At 37.7% G+C, this 27,863-nt stretch overlaps 1 protein-coding gene across 1 annotated transcript in view; it reads right to left on the reverse strand.

The window, feature by feature from the left end:
* Window positions 1–6,519: 6,519 nt before the first annotated feature.
* Window positions 6,520–27,863, reverse strand: part of LOC149147123 (nuclear-pore anchor-like) — a 45,448-nt gene continuing 24,104 nt past the window's right edge. The window contains 2 exon segments of the mRNA XM_089441723.1: window positions 6,520–7,023; window positions 7,122–7,176. Of these exon segments, the coding sequence (XP_089297849.1) occupies window positions 6,520–7,023; window positions 7,122–7,176 (559 nt within the window).

Raw genomic sequence — 27,863 nt, forward strand, 5'->3', positions numbered from 1 at the left:
GCACCCACCTGCAGAAGGCTACAATCTTCTCTTGTTTTCCAGCTTCTACTGGAAGGGAGCTACAACACCCTAGCTCTTGTACTAGCTGATATGTTTACTAGTACATAGGTGCTGGCCTATAGAAGACTACGACCTTCTTTCTTCCTCCAGGGACAACGTTTCATTAATTTTTAGACTAGATGCTCCTGGTATACAACAACACAATATGAAGGCCTCATTTTCACAATGGACCCATCATAAACTTTGAATCTCAAACTCTATAGTACTAACTGCATCAATTAACAACCATTCAATCTGAGCAGTCAGATCATTATCACCAAAACATTGTGCTGAACCCAAAAACCTGCATCATCGTTCAAAACCAGCTACAACCTCAAAAATCATACATCAGAATGTATATGCTACTTTAATGAACCCAACCTGCGTGTATACACTACTTCCTATAACAATACTTGTGTATACCTTTCAAACTACTTAATCATGCAAACTTCATAATCAAATCTGTGCGAACTAGTTATATTATGAACATCTACTGTCAATTTACAGATATCCAGACAGTCAGCAGCAAAGATAACCCTTCTCACTTAATCAATCAAACACAAACTCCTTATGCATTTAGTTTTACTTTCAGATCTAAGAAGACTTCATTGACAGACAGCAGTAAAACAACATCATTGATCAGATAGATCAATCATTTCTGAATAATAGGATTTTTTTTGTATACGCTACTTGGAAGAGTCGAACCTGTGTGTATACACTCCTTTCCCAAGGTGAACCAATGTATAGATCTACAAAAATTAACTTACAACATTGTTGTTATTCTAGACTTCAGACGTGCCTAGATCATGACATTTAAAGAATAAAACATGCATAAGCTATGAGATCTAGCCCAACCAATATCAGATCATACAATGATAAGTCATTTCAAGTCTCATGATCCTGATCCAACATTGTATCCAAGGTGCAAAAAATATTTTAGATCATATCATAATCATAGCCCCTGCAACATAAAATATACTTCATATTGAAGTATTCCCGAGAAACCACTTTCACTTCCACACTTGGTCCTTTGATCTTCTCCTCCTTATATAGTTTTTGGCCTTCCTCCATACCTCGAACCAAAACAACACTTAGACCCGGTGGGGTTCTTAGATGGGATGAAATAACCATTACTCCGCTTAATATTGTGGGCTAATACCATGTTATTGATCCTTGTTATTCTCTAAACTTGAATTTCCTTGATTTTCCAAGCCATACATGTGTTTCCTCTTGTGAAAGTGTTTGCATATGTATACGCTCTTTTTGTTCTATGAACCTGCATGTATACGCTACTTTGATAAGATGAACATGTGTATACAACTTAAACTATCTGAAAACATCCTTTTCCTTCAATTTCTTGATTCTGATCAATAGACCTTTGTTCCAAATTCTTGTTCTCCTATACCAATGCCCTGTTACCTCTTAATTGACCTGTTACACTGTGAGTTGCCTTTTATCAAATCTGAACTGACCTGTGAGTGAGTTGCCATCAAGGAAAACACTCGTATCATAATGACAACAGAGGTAACTAAGTATCCAAAGATAAAATATGTGCTGTGCTTATGAACATCTTTGCATGCCTCAAAGAGCTCATTTAACGGGAAACCTGACCAATTCAGTTGTACACCATTGTTGCAAACTTCAAGGACATATATAACATCCAAGTAACATTCCCCTTTCGTGTAATGTCGCATAAGCTTACCAACAATAACATAACAAGACAAATTCATCTTCTCATTATTAATCAAATCAATTATTGTTCCATGCCCTTTGCACTAGGTGCCATATTTCGTATAAAGGTTATTATCAATTGCCTTCTTATCGTGCTTGGAAATGTTCTGAAAAGTTATAGAAACATCTTTACCATAGGGATATAATATCATAAGTTTGTATATGTCCTCAACATGAATCAGTTATGACCTATCCAACAATAAGGAACTCCCATGAAGTTTGTTGATTAAGAATTTAGTGCATCACATAACTTTACCAGTATTACCAAAGATAGGAAGGACCCCGAGTATTATTAGGGTAGATAACTTCAGAGGGTAGAATTCTGGTTTGATCTTATGAGAGTCTCAGGCACCAGCCAAGTATTTGGTTGCATGAACACATTAAAGTAGAATGCATGAAAGAGGAAAAGGTCAAATAAATCATTGTCGATGAGGCTAGCCTTCTCATATTTCCGCAAAAGTTCATTTATGGTGTGAATGTGAGAGTCAAAAGGGAACTAGGGAATGACACGTTTTGTAGAACGACACAGTGAGGATGAGTGACGAGTTTAGACAAGATGAGCAAGGGTTCGACAACGAGGTGGAGACACATACACAGAAGACACAAGAGCTAGGATGGAAACTCTTTGAAAACACAAGTGCGACACGAAAGAAATGGAAAGTGACGGGGGCTATATAAAACACATGGTGGGACTCCAAAAAGACTGGACCATTACCTGATGGAAGAAATACATGAGAAAATCAGTGGGAATCCAAAAATATGCACAAAGACAAATAAAATCACTCAACTTGCTTGGAGAAGTTAAACTGCTAGCTGTAAGATTGGTATGGTAACTAAACTATATCTAGAAATATTACTAATAATAAGGATAGTTATTACGGGAAGGAAAAGACTTAATGACATAAAATAAGCATATTTATGACTAATGATTTGATAGAATGGACATGATAACACCTCCCCAACCATAATGAATTATCATGGGGAACAACTAAACATAAGTAATTTTATTGACGCAACTAAACACATGACAAAATAAAACATAGACTCTGACTAATACTAACACAACTAAATGAACTATAAACCTAACTAATACTCCCTTTTTAGGGAGCATTCAAAATCAAAATGCATTTACGTGCCATAGTAGGGCTTCAGGTGTGCACAATTCAACCAACTAGGAAAAAGGATACCATCCAACTAAGCAAGCTTGATAGCTCTTGAGTCTCAATTCTCTACAACATAAAATGGGCCAAGGCAATGCATTTGTAATTTACTCGAATACTTAAGATATTTGTTGTCATAAAGTAGTACTTAGTCATCAACTAAGAATGATTTCTTCTTAATGTTCCTGTCATGCCTAACTTTTCTCTTTTCTTTTTCAATATTATGATGAAAATATGCAAGGAACTATTGCTCATCCAGTTTCCATAAGTCTTATTATCATCAAAAAATGGACTCATCATCAGAAATTCTGGTAGCTTTAGAAATGAAAAGATTGGGGACTAAGAATTATGTTGGAACCACTACTTCCCATCCATAAACAAGTTGAAATGGTGTATACTTTTTCAATTGCTTAACTATAGTATGATAAGTCTATAAAGTTGTTGGAACCCACTCATCCTAGTCATCCCTATTCATGAAGCAAACTTTTGTGACACCCTTTTCTAAAATTTTATTAAAGGCTTCAATAGTTCCATTTAGTTGTAGGTGATAAGGGACGATTTTTTGATGTTGAATCATAAAGTTATAGAGAAGGGTATTGACTGTCTCATTGATAAAATGTGAACCTTGGTAACTAGAGAGACTTCTAGGAAAACCAAATCTAGTAATGATATTTTAAAATATGAATCGGGTACCAGTATCAGTAGTGCAATCCTTAACATGAGCATCTTCCACTGAGCGCGTCAAATAATATGTTGTGGTGATGATGTATTGAGAATATGAATGTTGTGCAAGTGGATTAATCGACCCTACAAAATCAACTTCCCATTTTCAAATTCTCCAAGGGTTGTGACGGGATGAAGAAGAATTTCTTCACGTTGAGATGGGAAATCAACTCTTTGAAAAATATAACACTTCTTAGCATAGTCCGTAACATCCTTAAATAATGTGGGCCACCATAAACCAACCTGCAAAACTTTTTGAGCAGTGTCTTTACCTCCAACATGACCTCCTGCATGGCATTCCCATAAAATATTATCCCTTTCATGGTCCAAAACACATTAACACAAGATTTGATCGAGCCCCATTTTATATAGTTGGCTTGCAATAAGTTGATAATCGACAGCTCGGACAACAATATGTCGTTTTTGAGTGGTTTTATAATCATATGGGCACTTACTAGTGGTGAGGAATAATGAACGAACAATGAACCTCCGAATAATCTGGGACTTCTTCAACTCTGAATAAATGTGCATCTGGTAATTGGTCATCAACAGAGCCTCCAGATTCACCTGATTCCAATTAGGATAAATGATCTGGACCCACATTCGAGTGGCCTGGCTTAACAATGACTTCAAATGAAAATTCTTGAAATAACAAGAGCCATCTACATATCCTTCCCTCTAAGACAGGCTTATTAACCAAATACTTCAAAGCAGAATGGTTTGTAAATAATTTAAAGGGACCACCCAACAGATAATTTCTAAACTTTTGTAATGAATACACCATGGCAAGGGCATCTCATTCAATAGTGGTATAGTTATTCTCTGCAGTAGAAAGTTTTCTACTGACGAAATAAATTGGATGGTCTAAATTACCTTCTCCATGCTACATCAATATAGCTCCCAAAGAAATCCCTGATGTATCAATATGGACATGAAATTCTTTGTTCCAATTTGGGTAAACCAAGATTAGCGTGCTTGCAAGATTCTCCTTTAGGGTATCAAATGTAGAGTCACACTCAATAGTCCAAGTAAATTTCTCTGACTTTTTCAATAATTTCTCCAGCGTTGTAGTAATTAGAGCATAATTGCAAATGAACCTGCACTAGTATCTTGTATGACATAGAGTGGATGTTGACTATTTAACACTATTTGGTGCTAGCATACTCAATATTACCACAACCTTGGCAGGATCTACATGTACTCCCTCCTTGCAAATGATATGCCCAAGCAATTTTCCAAAAGGTACAACAAAAATACACTTCTTTAAATTCAGAGAAATTTGTAACTTCATACAACGATCAAACATGACTCTGAGAAAACTAGAATGATTCTTCAACAAACTATAAATCATTCAATAATTGATATATACTTCAAGAAACTTATGCATAAAATCATGAAATGCAACAATCAAAATCCTTGAAAACACAGTGGGAGCATTCTTCAAGCCAAAGGGCCTAATGTCTAGAAGAACTGATTTGATCCTGCTATCTTGTTCAGGGTATTTGCCCGAAACGTTTAAATTGTGAGCACTATCCCTTTCCTCTTCCACATCTGAAGTAGTCTCTTCATCATTGGGACAACCCGAATTGAACAACACAAATGAGTCCATATCATAATGAACAACATACACTGGATGATTTACATGTTTATCTTTACTACTGATCATGTATTGCATGAGTGGTTCCCTATATAACCTCCTTGACTGCCCTCCAAAAACTGAAACTGTGATATAGGACATGTCTGTTTGCAATGCTCTATGCAATTTCGCCATCCAAGATCTAGAAAAAATCATACCATACCTAGGAGGTATATCCGCTACCACAATATCCATAACCATACATTTTGAAGGAATTTGAGTTAAAGACACTGCTAAATCTTTAATTAATCCCAGACACTTCACCTTACTGGAATCAAATGAATAGAGGTCCTTGTATGGTCTTGTAATATCTAAGCCTAATCTCTCCATAATCACTTTCGGCATTAGATTGTGTGAGGCTCCAGAATCTAGCATTGCATTATGCAGTATTTGCTCATGCACATTCAAACTAACATAGAAAGGAGGAACATCCCCATCTTGCCCTTTGTCATCAATATTTGGTCCAAAAATAATAGTTGGATGATCATCCACTATATTGATTGTATCATAGGATTTTTCTACTCTAAGTGCCTTTAAAATTTGAGACTTATATTGATTTTTCTTTACCAATTCACCAAGAGGAATGGAGATCTTTAATTTAGCAATTTCAGCTTCAACGTTAAAGGGATTTGATACCTTTTCAACCTCTTTATGGGCAACTTCCTTCTTTTCTAAAACATCTTTGGATGTATCTTTTTTCCTCTGTAAGATGGTGATAGGTGGCTCCTTCCTTTGGGCACTTGTACTAGGAACATCCTTCTTTTGAATACTTGTACTGGGGACATCCTTCTTTACATTACTAGTTGCCATTTCTTTCTTTGTTTCATTGTTGATTGGTATTTCTTTTTTCGCTGCATTGTTGCCCACAGTTCTATTCCTCAAATTATATTATCGTTGCACTTGCATGATGGAATTTTGATATCCTTTCCTATACTCCTTAGATTCAGTCATTAACACATCACTTTGAGACTGAGAAAACAACAATTCTTCATCCTCTGCTTCAAAATTTTCAAGCAGCTCTTGCTCTTCATCCTCTTTAGTCAAATACACATCTTGTTGCCCATCACCAAAAAACAAAATTTGATCTTCCGATAATTTCTCATCCTCCTCATCTTGATCTTGAGTGTAATTCTACTAAAATGGTCGTCTTATTTGCTGTTGTTACTACTCCAAACCCTTTTGCTCTCAGAGTTTGTTTGGAAAACGTGGCTGCCTTCGAAAATTTGGGTTTCAAATTTGTGTACCAATATGAGGTTCTCTAGCTGTTGCCCGATCAATCAGAGAAATTTTCTCAATCATCTTCTCCATGGTTTTGACCAAAGTATCAAACTTAGCATCAGTAGAATTAATGGGCTCTTCTTTTATTATCACTCTTTTCTTTGCTTTCATTTTGGATTTCTTTGCTAACAGATTAGCCTCCACACTAACTGCATTGTTTTGCATGTCCTCCAATGTTGCCAGATTCCTCTCCCTAAGCTGGTAGGCCATCTCAGGGTTGAAAGCATCAGGATAATGGAGTAAATCCAACCTAGGAGGGGGCTTTATCTCTGCAGGAATATAATTGTACACTTTGTTGAACCTTACTAAAAAGTCTTGGACAGTTTCTCCAAGCTGTCTTTTTAAATTATTATACTCAGCCAGAATTTGCAAGGGATTCTTCTTCTCACCCCACCTTGCAAGGAAAGCATCCTCCAACTCTTGATAATTGGAAAAAGCACCCTGCGGCAAGAACTCCTGAACCATTTCTTGACATCAGTAGAAAACAATTGTACAAACAATTTGACTTTAACATCATCATGGTCTACTTCCTCCAAATCTACAAAGTCACTAACCTTATCAACATGTTGCTTAGAAATTAATTCACTTGTACCATCATATTGGGGAATCCTTTGACCATAATTAAGAGGAAAATCATGAAGTTGAGCTGGTAAAACTAGAGGAGCATATCTCGTTGCCATAACTACTACCTAAGTAGTTGGGTGACTAGTAGATGGTGTGACAGAAACTGCAGGTGATGGAAAAACTGGATGGGTAGAAGTTGAAATAGATGATGAAGGAACCAGAAAAGATGAGAAAATAGAACCAAAACTCGAACTGACTTGTAAAGGGACTATTTTTTGGGATAAAATTGTCTTTTCAACAATTTTTTGAACTTTATTAACCAAACTTTTCAATTTACCAAACTGTTGAAGAATATTCCGACTGAACTCTATTTCCGGAAGTGTAATATAATCAATAGATGAGTCCACTAGAATCTCGAGGATACAGGAGCAAGATCTAGTTTTGGACAGAGGAACTTGAGAAGTAATTTCTGGTAAAGAGACAGATCTTATAAGAAGTATATTACTTGCGAGAAATTCAACCACAATCCTCTCCTTCCTAAGAAATTTTTCGGGATCACAAACAGTTGGGGATTTGGATCAGGATTCTGCCTGGTATACCTCCTAGAAGTCAAATCTTCTCATATAAGTTTTCATGCAGCTAATTTCACTAACAATCAAAACAACAATGAAAATTTTCAGCCTATGATGTAACTTTGAAAATAAACAACTCCCTAGGAATTAGATCTTTTGATCCTTGACAATGGTGCCAATATGTTAGCACGTCGTGATTTAATTTTAGGCTGAAGGAAAAGGATCGAAGAGGTAACCACAAACCTTTTTTGGTTGATAGACTAGTCTTCTTCAACCTAAGGAGGCTCCCTCACTAAGAAAACTCAGAGATAAAAACTCTGAAGAACAAACTTCAGCAGAGACCAAATTTGGAAAGTGTTTAATTTTTTTATTTGGGGCTGGTAGAGGATTATAAAAAAACTACTGCAATGTTATCATGACCTCCCTGGTCCATCATGCATATGAATTTCCCAACCAACTTTATATACAGAGGCTTGACTAGTACAGTTTTGAAATAAGAAAAGAATTTGTAGTATAGAAAAATAAGAACATCAAGACGCTCATCTACAATGGAAAAACAAATTACATTTCATTACTGCAACTTGGATGAATGATTATAAAGAGGAAAAATACAAAGCATTCAAAGGTATAAACATTTCATTTGCAACTGAAACATTTCAGAGCAGCTAGACAAGAGCATGTGAAATGAATTCAAGCATATTGTTCCATACACCTTTAAAATAGATTAAGAAGACAACATAAAGTAGATTATGCATAAACTAAAGGATAATGATTTCAATACATTCATACCACAATAATCTCTGCAATATAACTGGAATCTCTTTAGCATCAAAGCATACTCATTAATAAAAATCACATCATATTACTACAGTAGTTCCTAGCAATATTGGAACCAACAACAACCTCTTCCATATGACATATTAACTAGTTTAAATAGACTAAAACATAATAATTTAAATGTCTAGATTTGCTCCATGGATGATCCAACAGTGGATCAAAACAAAACTTAAAAAGAGGAAAGTTTTTTGTTGTTCCAAGTCCTTTTCCTCTTTAGATGAAAAACAAAAAACATAAAGCATGATGACTTCATCTAAATATAAAATAAACCAAATGTCTAAGTAAAACAAGTTTATCTTTGAAGATCATATCTTAATGAACCTAATCAAATAGAAAAATAAAGGACAACTAGATGTTGATTGAGCAGCGACTCTGTAGTGACTGGGCAATGACTATGTGGGAGATTTTTCCTTTCAAAAATGACATGTGGCTGGCTACTAAAGATCTGAGATGGCTGCCACATCTTCTCCACATTCATAGCTTCAAACCCTGATAAGTGGTTTCCTCCCAACATGCATACAAGTTTATAAACTGGGTCTACGCAGCAGTTGCGCAGCGATTGCATAGTAGCTATGTAGCGCATTTTTCAAAATTGTCCTTTAAATGCCTCTAGTTTTTACAAAAAACCATCATACTAGTATAAGCCGCTCCAAACATCAGAACCATATTATTTCACCAACAAAACAACATTTTCAACTTGATTTTTGAAACAAAAATTCTAGGCTTCAGTCAAAGGCCCTTTACTTCCTCTTCCTTTTGTTAGAGGTCTTGCTGGTGGAAGCTTTGGTACTTGAAACTTGAGGTGTAAGGTCCATTTTCTCAGTAGGTAGTGAAAAGGTAGGTTTTTCTTCAGTCATGGCCTTAGGTTTCAACTTTTGCACGTTTCCATGTGAAGGTGCTTTGGCTTCCTCCTTATAGTTATTAACCAACCCCCATGCCTTATCCAAACTCTTTTTCATGCTCCTCAGCTTTACATTCAGTACTAGGTTCCTGATATAGAGGTTTTTACATTGTCTCCTCACTGAATGGGCCATTTTACAAAATGTTTACCTCTGTCAAAGTACTTGGATGCCTCATGAACCTCTTTGTCACAATTCTAAAGAATATGTTTCACATATCTCTTGTAACTATAATTCGCTTGCCTAGACCTCTTGTCCTACTATTAGCTTTCCTCCACCTCTTCTAGGCATCTCTGATATTCCTTCCACTAATCAAAATGTCGCTTTCCAGGTGCTTGAGCCGCATTTTTCAACTGTTGTACATAGTTGAGTTTTGATTTGGATGCTCTTGTTGAGGCTCCACTAGATTCCACTACCATGTACTTGGCTTGTTCAGAAAATGAGACATGTTTGCCTTTCCTCTCAACAACAATTTTAGGAGGTGAATCTGCTTTTCATCTACTGGTTGGGCTACTTCTTTAAGGTCTCTTTTTTTCTTCTTTAGGAATGTTATCTTCATTTGATATTTTTAAAGGGATCATCTCATCTTAACCAAGTTAGGGTCTTCTTCCTCATATTGTATGGTTTCTTGTTCATAATGCATTGTGTCTTCTCCTTGCTCAAACTGGATTGGTTCATCCTGCTTCACTTCCTCTTCTTTGTTGTCTTCTTGTTTTTCTTCCTTTCTATCCTCGAAAATTTCAACAACTACTTGAGGGTCTGTCCCCTCCACATTCTTCTTTGTGCTTGACCTAGTCCTAGGTCTCATCACAAACTCTTCATTCTTAATTGTCTCTTCTACCTTAACCTGAAACTTGGTGGTCTAAGATGATGCCACCTGAACCTTGGTTTCTAAAGTTTTCTCTTTGTCTTTCGAAACTTGCTTTTTACCCTATTTTCCAAGTTTACCTTTGAACTCTTTACTAGGTTCCTCATATTTTTCTTCAACTATCTTGGCCTCTTTAACTAAATGAGTGATCTTATTCTCTTTTATTTGATGAACTTCTTCCTCCTCACAAATCTTTACTAATGAAGATTTTTTCTGTGGCAATAAACCAATGCTAGACAAGAAGCCAGACTGGTAAAGCTTCCTTCTATCAACTGCAAACTTGACTAAGACTTTTATGAGGGAGAAATGAAAAATACTAGACATATGATTATATTTCTACATATGAACTTTGGTTGCCATCCTTGACAAGCTTTTAAATAATAAAAATGGTAGGTTCATAGGTTTCTTGTGTGTGAAGTGGCATAAGAGTCTCAGATGATACTAGTATACCCTGCTGAATCTACCCTCACACATGAAATACCTCTTCATAACTTTTAATAGTTCACTATAATGGTCCTGCAAGTAGATGGTGGGAAAATTTGTAGTAAACTTATCACTGAACTTAGGCTTGACAAATTGCTTAAAGGTTGCAATGTTAATTTCATCTCCTTTGAAGCATTTTTCACCTACTGTGGGGAGACTTGTAGCATCTGCAATGAATTTTTCTGTAATAACAATCTCCAAATTCCCTAACTTTACCTTGTTATCATGGAGGTTTAGAGCGAAAAGGCTTGCCAATCTGGTATTGTGATCCACCTTCTAGATTTTCTGACAAAATGGAATGCAACCAGCATTCTCAAAAGAAACTCTAATGGTTGGGGAGGAATTTATGAGGTTTAAGGTGTTGGGTTCAACACGTACTATGTCCCCTCCCTTTCTGCTAGTAGTGGGAGCCATTAACCCTAATACCTAGCAGGCTTAATTCAAACTTTATAGAAGGTCATGTATACAAATCAGAGAGTAAAAGACTATACAAGTGTGACAGCGCAGACTCAACAACATATATGTATGAAACAGTGATGACAAGGTAGGCTTACACTTTATTTCGCTTCACAATTTACCCTAACCACCCAGGATTTCGTGATGGTCACTTTTCCTTGTCAATGAGACACAACTTTAAATTAGAAACTAACTGTGTGTGTGGTTGACAGGCAGGGTATGCGTAGAAAAGTTTTGTAAGAAGAGACTAACAAGACCATTATTGTGCTTAATCGAGTTGTTGAGCAACAAATTCGAAAACAGGGCAACTGAATCCTACCTCCCACAATGCTAAGACTGATCTACACGAGCTCTAGTTGCTCTAGGGACACTCTGCATAGCGGTTGCATAGCACCCTACATAGCGATGATGCAACACAATTTTTGTAACTCTCTATTATATGCCTTCAATGTGTAACTAATTCTTCAAACATCCTGCACGACGAACCAATCCGTTTGCCTGTGATCAGAAACAATCAAAATGGAGGCCTCTTGGAGAGATTTGAAAATGATTCAAAATATGTGATGAAGTAATTAAACCTGTTGTTTAACCAAAGCTCCTCTGGAAAAGAAATCATTTTTAAGCTTTGGGGGCGTGATAGGATTTAGGATAATGATATGGGTATGATGATCGAATGAATGTATGATATATTCAGGTGGGTTTCAATCATCATACGAAATGATGTTTTGGTAGGGGAATTTAGGCCTAGGATTTAAAGGGACTTCGGATTGGGATAAAGGGGATTTTCATGGATATTTTGGAATAAGGAATAATTCAAAAGGATAAGGGGATAGGGAATAGAATATGTAGGACTAACGAAACAAATAGAGAATGGGGACAAATAGGAAATAGATTATGAGGGGAATAAATGATATAAGAAGATGGATAAAACTATAATATTTATAACCATGCTTCTTTGGCATCGTTCCTTTTGACCATAAACACATTGTTCAGTTGAACAACTCTATCAAATCCCCAAACCCTGACTCAAAAATCATAATGACAGTTCTCAAACTCAAACGCCCCTTCCCATTAAAGATTAAGACTTTGATGACCAAATGAAAACCACTTTCATAATTACTTCCCAGGTAGTGATTAGTGAAACTCATAATAGTGAAAAAGTTTGTGATTTTTGACCCTTTGTATGACAACAAAACTATGAATTTTCAAAGACCTTCGATTAATAATAGACCAACTGAATCTAACAAGTCCAATAAGTTAGGTTTATCCACCTCATCCATTGACTCTATAAATATCAGACCTTGGTAAGGGTCTATAGGCTATATAACTCAGACTCCATCTACTTCAAAAGTCACAGTTTCCCTCTTCAATTCAATAAATACATAATTCTCAAATGCCTAATCAATTCCCAACAAAGTTGTATAAAAATCTTTGTCACCCATAATTTATGTCATCTTGAAGTCTACATATGTTTTGATACCTGATATCAAAGTCTACCAATAGCAAAGATGTAGTATTGGTTTTCCATTAGTAGTTGGATTGGAGAAAAAACTAGCTTTGGTCTTCCCAGTTCCTCCCAAGTTTTCCTTGGCAAAGTATTCACATTTGACCCAAGATCTAGCATATAATATTTAATATGATACCATGCAATCTGTGCATTCATTTGGAATTCTCTTCGTGTTCTTTTCTTATTTCTTCGAACTCTTCTAGAATGTATTTTAGGTAAATTAGTAGAAACAATATTCTCATAGAGTGGTTCATCTTTCACAATTGCCTTGAATTTCTTACACAACTAGAAAGTCAGTTACTCATCATCCATATTCTACAAAAATAAGTAGATCCATTCTAGAATAGTTTGAGATGTTTCCTGCAAAAATATAGGACTGTTAGCCTACACACATTCCCACTACTCTACATGAGGGTTGTGAGAGGAAACCAATTGTCTTAATATTTTAGTTGCATGATTTTAATATTCCTTTTGTTGAGTCATAATACCTTTTTGGTGATGTCAGTATTATAACAGTAGGTTGCTCAGAAGTTCCAATATCATCTCCAACACTTTTTCCTCCCCGAGTAACAATATTTATGTTAGGTTGCATAGATGGCTCCAATTTTGGTGGATCTACATTGATAAAATTTTCCCCTTTTACCCGATTGCACTCCTCCCACCAAGAAATGAGTTCTAGAAAATCCTTAGTGGCATGTGTATTTACGAGGAAGTGCGAGAACTAAAGCCTCCTTGGCATTGGACAATCTCTCACAACATGACCCTCTTGATCATAGTTATAACATTTGATCGTACCTCTTCCTCTAGTCGTTCCTCCCCTTGGAGCACCTCCTCCTTGACCACAAGGAGTTTCTTTAACTCTAAATGTTGTATGATCAAGATGACCATCCAAAGCATCTAAAGATATACATTGATCCATGTGTTGTGTAGGATATCCAAAAAAATCACAGAACATATTATTTGGCACATTTGAATACTTCTAGAATATAGGGACAGATGTGGTGAATGACCATAATATCTACAAATTTCACAATACAGAGTCATATACATACCTTGATGTTTAGTAAACGCATGGTGCTAAGTGTTCCCTAAGAATGGAATGGCTGAAGAGATCTACGCAAACCCCGGCATTATGCAAAGGTGGAGGGGCTCTCATAGGCATAGTATTCCATCACATACCCCTTAACTGTGGACATTTTGTGGCATGATGTCCCTCAACTTGAAAATTGGTACACTAGATGTGAGGCCTCATCGACCGCGCAGGCATAAGATCCTTCAATCTCTTTGTCAAAGTAGAAATTTGATTTTAGATTCCCATAATAGCAGGGTCAGTCATAGTACTACCTGGATGATAGTCCTATGGATATCCCACCATTGCCTCAATCTACATTTCCTACTCGAAAGCATCCTGCAAAGTGAAAATCTTATGTTGCAACAACAAAATCCTAGCAATTGGTAGCAAATATTTAATAAAACAATCTCTTTTATGAAAAGGGTCCACTGGATAAGATAATTTATTAATTTAATCTTTAAATCATTTCATGTATTTACAAGTATATTCTCCTTCTCGTTGCCTAATATCCAATAGCTCTACTAAACCTTGCTGATTTGACTGAGGAAGTTTAAATTCTTGAAGAAAATCTTGTTTAACTTGATCCATGGTGGGTTTTGGATTCAGATCAAACCATTTAATGAACCATCATAGAGAGCGATCTTTCAAATTCGTTTGAAACTCAATGAGCTTAGTGGCGTCAGGAGTCTATCTTGCCCTCCAAACTACTTCACATAGGTACCAATGTTTCTCAACATCTTCACCACCCCATCCTGAAAACTTCAGATAACGGGTAAGTGATCCTGCAATATTTTCAACCATATTTTTTTTCCTTGGCTGAACTATTACAAATTCTTGGGAACCCGATTGAGAGTAACTACTTGAACTTGATGGAAAACTACTACCATAACTTTTTTCTCCACTAGAACCAGTTGTTCCGTACCTAAAGTGCACTTGCTAAATTTTTAAAATCTTACACAATTTAGAAAATAAATTACCAGGATCTTAATATAGTATTAGGGGAAGGTTAAGGAGAGGATTAGTTGTGCCACCAGCTTGCGAACTGTTGTTTACATGGACCAATTCATCCTTAAAGAATAGTCTTCTCATTCTAAAATGCATGCCATCATCTACTGGAGTATGCTCATAACTCATCATAATCATTTGTTTTATAGGTTTGGGCATATGAAATCCTCCTGAATCTAGGTGGGGTCCATCTCTTCCATTTGATATTTCCTCAACACTTTTATTGGGGCCTCCTATTCCACCAGAATGGGATCCTTCAATTTCTCCTTTCCCTCACAACCATGAACTATCCATTCCTTCTTTCCACAATGATGTACTCGTCACCACTTAATGGGATCCTTCAATTTCTCCTTTCCCTCACAACCATGAACTATCCATTCCTTCTTTCCACAATGATGTACTCGTCACCACTTCTCCTATCCTTTGCAATTCTCTTCTTCTGACCCTAATTTCCCACAACTTTCTCTCCCTCCACTCATCAGTTATCAGTGACCACCATATCACTCTAAAGTATTGAGCTTTCCACAACTCATATTGATCCATCACAGAAAGCCCTCATCATCCACAACTGTGCAACATTTCTCCCCCTAGATAAGACCCCCAACACTTAGGGTTTTAAGCATCTATTTGAGTTTCTTGGAACAATAACAGGTTTTCTTCGACGAATAATTTTTTGATCCACAACAAAATTTTCTTTAATAATCTTCCCCACAACCTTTATTTAAATATTGCTTCAGCCTTAGAAAATATTGATGCTTTTCAGCCGTAAACTAAATAATGTTTCCATCTAGGGTTGCATGAACCCAAAAATCAACAACTTTTATTACCTCAATATCTAATCGGTGCAACTCAGCCAAATCGACCATAGTCGAATCTTTTCAAAGCCTAAGGTGATTCCCTTATTCGACTTTAACTTTTAGCCTCCTCAACCAATTTTGTAGTTATTTAGGGAACTTGCACCGGAACATTTTGTATTGATCACAAGAACTTTCTACATAAAAAATATCTTCCTCAACCCAATCTAGATTCTTTTGTCATAGTTGATCTTGTTGCAGAATAAAGTGATCAATATTTTCATGCCACCAATTCTGAATGTCTCCACTAAGAATCCTTGACACCATGATTTATATCCCTTATAAAAATTTTACAGGTCTCATCAATGAAACCATTTGTTGGCATAAAATTTAATTATCAGAGACCTAGGGTTCAACCTTAGGTTGCCAACAAAAATTGTCGTCATAGGCTTGTTTATTTTTTGACATTTCACTCCTCTTTGGGGAAAACGAAGCATCTCACCCAAGGCATGCTAGAACAACAAGAAATGATGGATTTATAACAGTGGAGAAGAATTTTTATTCATTGTATTATACACGCATTCTGAACATTCCAATAACTAGTGCAATAGAGCTAACATGCAGATTAAAAATTCATAACTAAACACAATAAAATAAACATGCAAAGACAACTAAAATTTTAAAGGGGCACTCAATCATCAACCATCAATTCACAATTCTTTCCTGCAACAACCCCTTTATTCAATGGCCAAATCATTACACCATAAGCTCATGCATATAGCAAGATATTAATACTATGGACTGAATTTCATTACAGAAACATAGCAAAATTTCAAAGAAAGAAAGGTTGATACTCCAACGAGTTATTACATAGTGGAGAGTTAATATAACTTCGACTCTTCTGCTAATGACAACATAATCTACAACTAACAACAACCTAATTTTTTCATCTTTGGCCCTTTTTGTAGATCACACCCTCTTGATGAAGCTTCCTCGATCCCAATCTCAATCGAATCCACTTTGACCAGTTCTACTGCTTTTGTCCTTCTCAACTTCAATAATTTCAAAATTTGGGCTACGCTTCCTACTTTCATGGATTCACAAATCCCAACATAACTAACTTTTCAATTCTCTTCCACTTCTCGATTTCCAATGGCTGCTTCCAGCAAATCTAGCCATTTCTTCTCCGCAATTACTTTTCAATCATATTCTTCAAAATTCTTCCAAAAAATGGACCCAAGATTTCACCATTCACATTTTACATTTATCATGTTTTCTACAAAGAAAACGCTTAAAATATGTGTGAATAATCCTCAAATTTAGCTCAGATTTGTGTTAAATTGGAAATTTGTTTGGGAATCAAGGTTAAGGGAAAAATGATCAAACATTAAATGTATTTGTTGGGTTGCATTTCCACTAATCCTAATTTGGAGTATTGATAACCCTTGGGTTTGACATGAAGAGTTCAAAATATGAAAGATGGATAAAAAATGGAGAAAAAGTTTTAACTAATTTAAAGGAGTAGTTAAGAATTCCTTTAAATCAATTAAGACCTAGTGGGTAGCTCAGAAATTAGGAATTCGTCCATTAGAATACAAAGAATTTTGAAATTTGCCATTTCTTCTAAAACCCTTGTAAGAAATATCAAAGAAGTCAAAATATTCTTCAAACAACCTTGACAGATCTTCCTAAACTAAAATAAACCATCATATTGATCTCATAATTTATTTAGTTAAAATTTGCATGCAATTCCATACACTTCACATAACAGATCATGTTCAAAAATCAAAATGCCATGAAAATTGCATAAAGTTGTATTTAATATGTAGTAAACTTAAAACATGAGATGGGTATTGTGATGTAGGAAAGTGTTCCCTCTGCAGATAGGGGCAACCCCTCTAGCCCTAGAGTGGGTCTAGTCATAGCAAAGACAAAACAATAATCAATTCCCTTAAATAGTCATCGTTGGAGTCCTACCTCAAACCGGTGGTTGATGAAGTTTCTGTCACACTGCTTCAGCTTCCGTTTCTTTCTCCTCAATGAGCACTCAACCTAAAATTCCACAGGAAAACAACAGAGCACATAACCGAGAACAATAATGATCTATTTACTTGTAAAGTCAAGGAGTCACAAGCTATCAAGTAGATTATACACAAGATATAGGAAATCGTCACTGCTTGTATTAAAAATGAAACAAGAGCAAACTTACAACCATGCCTTGACGTCGCAAGTCTTCTCGGAGGGTCCAGTTGGTATGTTCCTTCAAGAATTCACTCTTAAGAATGGGTCTCCCAATAAGAAAATAGCTCTCTCTCTCTATCAAGTCCTCATGCAAAGCCAAGATACTCCACAACCTCTTATCAAACTATTAGCAATCCCACACTTGTCACACTCACACCAAAGCTATCTACTTAGCTTCAAACCAAACTCAAAAGAACCAACAAGCATTAATTCCAGCACTAAAAGAACTAGCAGATCATAGCAATGGTGAGTGATTTTATAGGAGGAGTCTCCATGAAATGAGGGAGAGGGAGCTTATCCTCAAGGGAGGTTGCACAAGAGGTGAAACCACCATCCCAGAGGAGGAAAGGCAACCCAAACTGACCCAACAACCAACTCTAGAAACATCCAGAAGGCCGACTATTTGAACAAATTCACCAAATCTGGATCGTCGCAGGTCATGAACTAAGGCTCAGCGACGACATCGCAAGGAGGCAATGCATTCAGACCAATCGTCGCAAGAAATAGCTGGGAGCCTCACGCCGAGCCCTAAAATCCGACCGTTGTGGGAAACACATGTACACCTATGACGGTGCCGCGATGATACTGTTCATGAAAAGGGATCGTCGCACATTTTAATGGCTTACTAGTGATGATGCAGAAACTTAGGGAAAAAGAGTCAGTCTTCAGCATTAGAGAGAACTGTTTAATCTTTTTGCATAAGTGGGAAGATATGGGCATGTTTATTTAATACATGACACAATAGAGGTGTTATAGACATTTTTGGGCATTGCAACCCCAATCAAACATGTCCATAAACCAAGGGCTCCTAAGTCCCTAAAAGTGTTGTTTCATACCCTAAAGGAACAAGGTCAGCTGATTACATCATCTCCCAGAAGTTCTCCATGAAAAACTACTCAGAACTAGTCAAAACTGGATCACCTCACTTGCTCCATGGCCAGGGTGCGATGCATCTCACCTTGTACACACGGGAAGTGCGATGCATTTCAAAAAGCCCTTCTATGGGGTGCGATGGACAAGAGTAGACAAATGGCGGAAGAAGTTTGCTAAGTGGATGATCTTGGAATCTTACAGAAACTTCTCCTGGGACACTTGTCTCTCAGAATCACCCAAGGATGAGTAAGAGATCAATGAGATCTCCAAGTGGAATCAAGAACTATCAGAGAGAAGACACTAATAAAAAACCTAAATCTGACTCACACCTCTGCAAATATCTATATATAGATATCTCATCCCAGAGATCCAGAGGTTGGAGGCTGGAATTTTGCATCTTGTAAGGAATTGTTGTTGGTTTCTTGAGGCAACATCATAGTGTTGGGTGATCTAAGCTTTTCATGAGGTGAAGCAGGGCTTACTTGCTGAGAGGATGATGCTGGGTCAAAACAACTGGTTGTAACTCTCTTGGCTCTTTCTTGATTATCAATAAAGCTATTCAAGTTTTCCTCCATACTCTTGTGTGATTTAGGTTTTATGCATTTGTATGGTCAATTTACATCTGATCCTAGATTGTTTATGATAATAGATCCATGTTCTTGTATAGTGTCATGCTGCTTTGATTCTACAGGTACTTTGTGAAGCTGGGTATACAAGAAAGCAAGTAGCAAAGGACTATCGGAAGAGAGAGGAATCGAGCAAGGAACCAAGCGCAAGACAGAGGTTGGTCTCCTTTATTCTTCTCTCATCTATCTTTCATAAAGGAAAACGAAACTAGTTTTACTTTGTTTGTTTCTAAGGTAGCTACCAGCCTTAGTGGGATTAGCAGTTCTGCATAGACACTTTTCCCTGTAACAAAATGGCGACTCCACTGGGGAGAGAGTAGATTGTTTGTTCATCTAAATTTGTTTACTTTATAAACTTATAGACGGAGCCTGAAGTCAAGCCAGCTAGCCTTTGAACTGCATTTTCTATGCAAGTGCAAAGTAGATCAATGCTGCTTCAGTCAATCTCCGGGCTTTGTTTATGAATTAAACAATTGATTTACAAGCTCTCTAATTGCCCTTGTGGTGGCTCTAGTAACCTCCTTAGATCTACCCCTGTGATTGTTTTACTGATTACCACTTGCTCGGCCAAAATCCCTGAACTGAACTGCAAACTATGACCCGGAACCCAATCAAAGTCTCGTCCCTGGTCCAGCGCACTGTCTGTTCTGTGAACTTCAAATTCAGCGCACTTCCTGAGTGTAGTAGGTGCGTTGCATTTCAATTTCACTGTGTTACAGGTGCGTTGATGAGACAAGGCCTTGTTCCTAAATTTTGGTTTTTGTGGTCACTCTTTTCAGATCTATTCAAGAGTTTTGATGCCTGTAATCAGTACACCTCTGTTTTAAACCCCTTTCCTTGCTGATATTCCGCCTCCATTGTGCAAAGAACTGTAAATGTTTTTATGTATTTTTTAGTCATTTTTAGTTCTCCTTTACAAAGAAGTAACATAATTGTACTATCGTTTCTTGATTTGAAAGTGTCGTAAGTGTCGTTTTCAGTCATAGAAGAGAATATGATTGTTCTTGATAGTCGATTACCCTGTTACTCTTGTATTTGATCTGAATTAGTAGTTTTTCTAGTGTCGAAAGCAAGTTTTCAATTCCAAATCGCAAAGTGTTGTCATTGTCCTCATTTTGTTTTGAAAAGAAACTTGTTAGTAATTGTTGCTTTGAAAAATAATTCAGATTTGCGCATTAGCTTTCTTTTTATCATTTACACATTAAGAAGCCTGAAAACAAATACATGCATGTGCATTTGCATTTAGACTGTTTGTTGGTTTGATTTAAGATAGTGCATATAGTGTGTGCTCTTTGCTCTATGCTGAAAGAACGCCATCTCTCTTTCCTTAGTAGCTAGGATTTTCATTTGTAGAAAAGAAGATTAAACGACTATTTATCATCTTAGATTGCATTTTAGGAATTGTACATCTACATCACGCAGTGAACCTGAAAGGAAAATTTCTTAAGCAAGATCAACTATAAAATAAATTTAATGAATCTAAAAACGCTTTGGAACTTAACGCACAACATCTAGAAGTCTAGGCTAGAGACGTATTCCAGTGTCGTAAAGCCTGGTAACTATTGTTTTCACTGTTGGTTGGGTGATTCCTCCACTTTGAGACAATAAGTGCCAGTACGGACTTGTGCTCCCATGTACCGTTGAGTATATTTTGGGAGACCACAATAGGCTTAATCCTTTATCCATAGGAAGTTGTGTCTGCCACCCTATCGATTGCAATGCACTGAACACAACATTCGGGAAGATTGACTGCCATACCGTAAAAAGTATTCTGCAGTTTTGTGATTGGTTTGGTAATCCCTCTATCTAGATTTCCAGAGCAGTCCCTTTCGTTCCTTTTCAGACTCCTTAACGAAAAAGGTCCATCTGAGCACTTGTCACTTCAGGCTCATTAAAAATCGAAGGCGACTAGAGTCATCTTTTGTTTTTTCTCGACTCTTAAAAATTTAAAAAGCAAGTTGTGTCAAAGTGTCTAAAATCCATTTAATTCGAAAACACATTTCCCCTTGATTTTTAGTTGATCGAGTAATCTGCAATCGTGGAAGAAAGTCAATCGAAATCACTAGAAAATCTTCTGGATAGACTAGATATGTCTGAACAACCGTCGACATCTAGGACTGTGTCATCTGACACAGCAGCGACAGAGCCTCCTGCTGCTACTCCAACGATGTTCGCCGGTATACCATCTGTCCCGGCAAGTTATCAACAACAAGCCGGAGTCCAATCAGGGACTCTTTCGACGACATGGTCAGTTCCTATTTCTTCATCCAGATTATCATTTGGTATTTCTTATGTTGAAACTCAAAAAATTGATCCAATGTGTCTTCAAAGGCCAATCTACCCTTTAAGTACTAGATTGCCACCATATGGAGGGCAGTATGCCTTTTCATTGTTCCCTCCCGGAGAACAACCATATGAGAGTTTACAACAAAGTTCAGGTCAAACTGGAATTACATCCAGCGGTTGGGTACCAATACTGCCTCAGCAACCAAGGGTTGTATATTCATTGCAACCAGTCCACCTTGTGTCGAATATTCCCACTATACATGCTATGGTGACTGCATCGCAAGTACAAGCGCTACCTGTTGTATGTCAACCCCAAGTTTCTCAGGTTGCAATACAACAGCCTCTTGTCTCAACGACTCAATCACAACCTCAGGTTAGTGCCTCCTTATCTGGAGCGACTCAGGCTCAAACAAGTACTATGACTCCTCATCTTGGTCAATCATCCAGTATTGGGCAACAGCAAATGGTCCAACAACCATGGCTGGTTCAATCTCAACAACCACCATTCCAGCAATCATATCAAGGACCTGAGCAACAAGTCTTTGTAAGTAATGGGCAACCACATTTCCAAAGCGGTTATCAACAACCATATTATAATGGTTATGCCCATCAACCTTATCAAAGTTACCAGCATCAAATACATTATGCTGGTATGCAAAGACCCACTACTCAGGTGATTCCATCTTATCCTGGATATCCTTCGCCCAACCTGAATCAACAGTTGCCCTTTGTAGCAACTCTAGAATTACCAGATCTAAACCGGCTGACGAATGATCCAATTGCTTATGCCCCTTGGTGGCTGGAAATTCCGCATAAACATCCGTCAGATATTCCTAAATTTAATGGAAATCCGGGTGAAGACCCGTTGAATCATGTGATGACTTTTCATCTGTGGTGTTCATCAAACACCTTAAATGATGATTCGATTAGGCTTCGCCTTTTCCAGAGGATGTTAACTGGTCTAGCCGCAAAATGGTATATCGAATTATGCAGAGCTTCATTTGAAAACTTCAGTACCCTAGCCACAACCTTTTTAACCCATTTTCAATTACCGATAAGGTACGAAACGGGAACAAAACTTCTTACCAATTTCAAGCAAATAATGGCGACTCACATATCTGATCATATTCATGAGTGGCGATGTCTTCGTAGAATGGTAAAAACGTATGTTCCTGATCAGCTTTTAGCTGAATGGTTTATTAAGTCATTATTACCTTCCATTACAGAAGATGTGGCAAAAGGAGGGGTCATCACTAAAGAGCAAGTTATTGCTCATGCGCAATATTTAGACTTTATTTATACTCAGTCTGGCACGCTCTACGATAAAATCCCTGACACTCCCAGACCGGAATTTTCTGTCCCTCCTCCTCCTAAATCGAACAAAGACTCTCATGCCGGCGATGGTGTGATAGGTATGAAAAACATGAAATCGACAAAGGCTACATCTAAAAAAGCTCGTAATATTTCTGATCAAAATGAAAATGAAGAACTTCTTGCCTCGGAGGTAAATGCCGTGTCGACCGACAAGGGCAAACAATTGAAGCAACCAGGGGGCAAGAAGAAAAAGAAAGGGAGAAAAAAGAAGCAAGATGAGTCATCTCCTGAAAAACCTTCTACAAACCCTTCTGGGCAAAGGAAACCCCCTGTGGGGTGTCAGATATGCGCTGAGGATCATCGGACGAGAGATTGTCCACATAAAGCTAAAGTTAAGAAACTCTTTAAGAGTTCAAAAACCTCAGCAGTATTGACTGATCTGTTTCCAAACCCAGGAACCAAACTGGTTGCTAATCAAAATGCTTCCCGATCCCAAGTGCTTACATTGTCTATCTCAAAGTAGCAAAATGATGCTTTGACAAGGAATAAAGATTACAGGAATCCATAGCTGTCGAATAACAATGCTAATGAACAACCTAGTAGTTCAACAACAACTTTGACCAAAGTTGTGCCACCCATCATTCCTGAACCAATGATAAAGCCGCCAAAGGGAGTAGTACACAAATCAACATTTAATCCTTGTGCCAAAGTAACACAAAATTATAATGTAGTAGAGGACCTGGCCCAATCGTCATCCGCTATGTCGACACGCGATGTACCACAAAATTGCCTCTCCCAAAAGCAGGATCTATTATCAGTAATAGGTGGGATTGACCCAACGGATTCCAATCTTGTATCCTTTAATCACAAAGGATATGACCCTCAGTTACCAGCTCAACTAGCTTTCCTTAGTCAAGTGAAATCCCTCAACAAAACTGTTCATCGAACAATTATTGATGAGGGGGCATCTACATGTATTATGTCGATGAATTGCTGGAAAAATTTAGGCTCACCACCCTTGTCGCGATCGTCAACAATGTTAAAATAATTTGATGGACGATCATACACTCCATACGGGATTTTAAGTAACTTGCAAGTTGAACTAGGGGGCAAAACAATAGAAATTGATGTTGAAATAATCGACGGAAACCTCGATTACAACATCCTACTGGGAAGGCCCTGGATATATGCCATGGCCGCAGTTGCGTTGACCTACTTCAAGAAGATTGCATTTCCCTTTCAAGGAGGAATTACATTCGTCGACCAACAAACATTTCTCCCCAACAGTTCACAAGTTACAGGAAGCATTCCAATGATCCATGGAAGCAATCATTCGCTTCAAAATATTAGAGTAGGTCTCCTAAAAGACCCCGCATTAATGGGTACTTTTGCCCTACCGCCTCCAAGTAATCTGGCGGAAGTGGCCACAGTGGAAACTTACAATATGAAATCTTCTATATCTAATGGATTCGGAAGATTCCTAAACATTTTGTCAGCATGGATCATCGCCATTTTAGAAATATTGTAGCAATCAATTTTCTTGGCCTCGGGGGCAAACCCAAATCAACGCTCATCAAGTGTTTGGTTAGATAGGTCTAAGGAATATGGTACCTCTTCAGATCCTTGGTCGCATAAACATTCTATAGACAAAGGAATTATTCAGTCAATGATGTTAGGAGAGGCACCATGGGAAGATTACCACCATCGTTCCCATCTCTCGGATTACTATGAAGATTATTCCAACAACCTTAATCATCCTTTAGTTTTTGATTTTCTATCAAATACTGTAAATACGGTGGATTCCGAGGACGGTTCTTATCTCGTGTCGACCTCGTTAAAAAATGAAACAAGGAGTCATGAGGATAGTTCTTTTACTGTGTCAACCTCATTAAAAAATGAAACGACTCCCTTTCCAAATCGAGTCTTTGATTACGATCTCGTAAAATCAAAGTCGAGTCTTTCGAAGATATCAAAGGTAAACCTTCATTCCAACCACCGAGATGAATGCAATGAAGCTTGGGGGGCATGCAAACTTATCACGAGCAGTGTTACTGCAGGGTTCAAACTCGTTAAAAAATAAACCTGCCACGAGTAGTTTTTATGTGGAATTCAAGCTCGTTAAAAAATAAACATAAGCAATGAGCAAATTTTCCCCCCAGATTTTAAGCTCATTAAAAAATGAACCAATTTCCGATAAATAACCATCGTGAATGTAGTACATCAGCCTTTGAAGCCTTGTTCGTGTTCTCATCATCACCTCCATTCTGTATTGGCCGATCATTCACCTCCACTTGATTCTTTACCCCTTTTGAGGAACATCTACGAAGAGTGATCCTGTTAAGCCATCCTTGTAACACTGCCATGATTGGAAAATTCCAAACTTTACCTGGAATCAGCTGCTACCCAAATTTATCACTCGTTCCTCAAAGACGAGTCTCCTTTAAGCTCTTTTCAACTGACTCGTAAAATATGAAAAGATTGCCGAGCCATTGGCCGCTCCAGCTCGTTAAAGTGACCGGAAGTGCTATCCCTCCTTTAGATTTTAATCTTATTGGACCTGAGGGATTATTACACAAAAAGATCGAGCGCTTGTTTTGTTCGGCTCGTTAAAAGTACCGAAAATTCATCCCTTTTGTATTATTTTATACTTTTTTGGACTTAAGGGATTAGATGACGAAAAATGATTTTTGGAGTTTCCTTTACGTCCCTTTTCAAACTCTCTAAAATTGAAAAGGACCGAGTTATCTTTGTCGTTAAACTCGTTAAAACCTAATAGTGACAAACTTGTCCATAACAGACAAGAACGAGTTTCACTATCGCTAGGCTCGTTAAAACATAGCGATGGGTTTGCCTGAAGGGAAAATTATAGAACAAGCATATGTTATCCTCCTCAAGCTTGACAAAAATAAAGAGGTATTGGTCAGCAATGACTGGGGAAAAATTGGGAAGAAAAATTGAAGAAACTTTGTTGGTAGCAAGTCGCTCTTGAACATGACACTTTCACTCCGCATCCTAGTCGGGTTGGGTTGTTCCATTCACTGGTCACATCACCATGGTTCCATCACGCCATCCACATTTGGGGTTAATGCTACCAATCCATCATGTCAGTGTCGCCGATATGTTCAATAGAAGTCACTCAGAGAATTCACCTGTGTCTCACCCACTGCAATACATTTACGCTCCATTCTTTCATGACCGCCACCCTGAACCTTATATCACCAGATCATTTTCACCTCCATTAAAACCATTTGCTCCGTTCCGTGTCATTGATGTGGGATTCATTAAGGCCCTCCTATGACAGATCGCTTCTTGTCGACATCAACTCATTATCCAAGAAGTTGATCTAGGAACAACCCTTTTAGTACTTTGAAGCTTGCATGCCTCAATGGCAAGTTCCTCACTTCCGGTGACAGGTTAACATCAATGGCCTTCGACAAAAATATTTTGCGTGGTGTTCGCCGCCAAGTCCCTTATTCACACCACGTGAATTTTACTGTAGTACCTTGAGGGTCATCATCATTATCGGTGATTCCTCTCGCGCCTGTTAACAGCTTACATCATTGGCCGGTAATCAGGCGATGTCCTTCCATGTTCGACTCCAGAACATCTCTCACTCGACTTGTATTTTGAGTGAAGATCGAACGAGATTGAAGACCCCAGATCTAGTTTCATCCATCTGGGCTACGATATATATTCAGGAAAATAAAAACATCAAATGTACATCATTGCTGCACAGATAATCATCCAATCTAAGGGATGATGGCTCTACCAGAATCATCAGTCTACACTCAGACGATTGTCTGTCTCATGTACATGAAAATGAATTTATAAAGCTGAGCATGGGAATGCCCGCCTTAGCTAGATCATGAAAATATTATGAAGATAATGTATTGTATTGTATCTTATTACAGGTCGCCTTCCAGGTTGAAAAAACTTCGGATCCTCATGATAAAGCATTTCACCCGACATCAAAAGATTAACGACCTCATGCTTTAGGGGGCAACTATTATAGACATTTTTGGGCACTGCAACCCCAATCAAACATGTCCATAAACCAAGGGCTCCTAAGTCCCTAAACGTGTTGTTTCATACCCTAAAGGAACAAGGTCAGCTGATTACATCATCTCCCAGAAGTTCTCCATCCACAACTACTCAGAACTGGTCAACACTGGATCATCTCACTTGCTCCATGGCCAGGGTGCGATGCATCTCACCTTGTACACACGGGAAGTGCGATGCATTTCAAAAAGCCCTTCTATGGGGTGAAATGGACGAGAGTAGACAAATGGCGGAAGTAGTTTGCTAAGTGGATGATCTTGGAATCTTCCAGAAACTTCTCCTGGGACACTTGCCTCTCAAAATCGCCCAAGGATGAGTAAGAGATCAATGAGATCTCCAAGTGGAATCAAGAACTATCAGAGAGAAGACACTAATCAAAAACCCAAAGCTGACTCACACCTCTACAAATATCTATATATAGATCTCTCATCCCAGAGATCCAGAGGTTGGAGGCTAGAATTTTGCATCTTGTGAGGAATTGTTGTTGGTTTCTTGAGGCAACATCATAGTGTTGGGTGATCTAAGCTTTTCATGAGGTGAAGAAGGGCTTACTTGCTGAGAGGATGATGCTGGGTCAGAACAACTGGTTGTAACTCTCTTGGCTCTTTCTTGATTATCAATAAAGCTATTCAAGTTTTCCTCCATACTCTTGTGTGATCTATGTTTTATGCATTTGTATGGTCAATTTACATCTGATCCTAGATTGTTTATGATAATAGATCCATGTTCTTGTATAGTGTCATGCTGCTTTGATTCTACAGGTACTCTGTGAAGTTGGGTATACAAGAAAGCAAGTAGAAAAGGAATATCGGAAGAGAGAGGAATCGAGCAAGGAACCAA

This window comes from Pinus tabuliformis, chromosome 9 (assembly GCF_031772625.1).
Source record: "Pinus tabuliformis cultivar Carrire ecotype Pingquan chromosome 9, CPIR1, whole genome shotgun sequence".
Lineage (NCBI taxonomy): Eukaryota > Viridiplantae > Streptophyta > Pinopsida > Pinales > Pinaceae > Pinus > Pinus tabuliformis.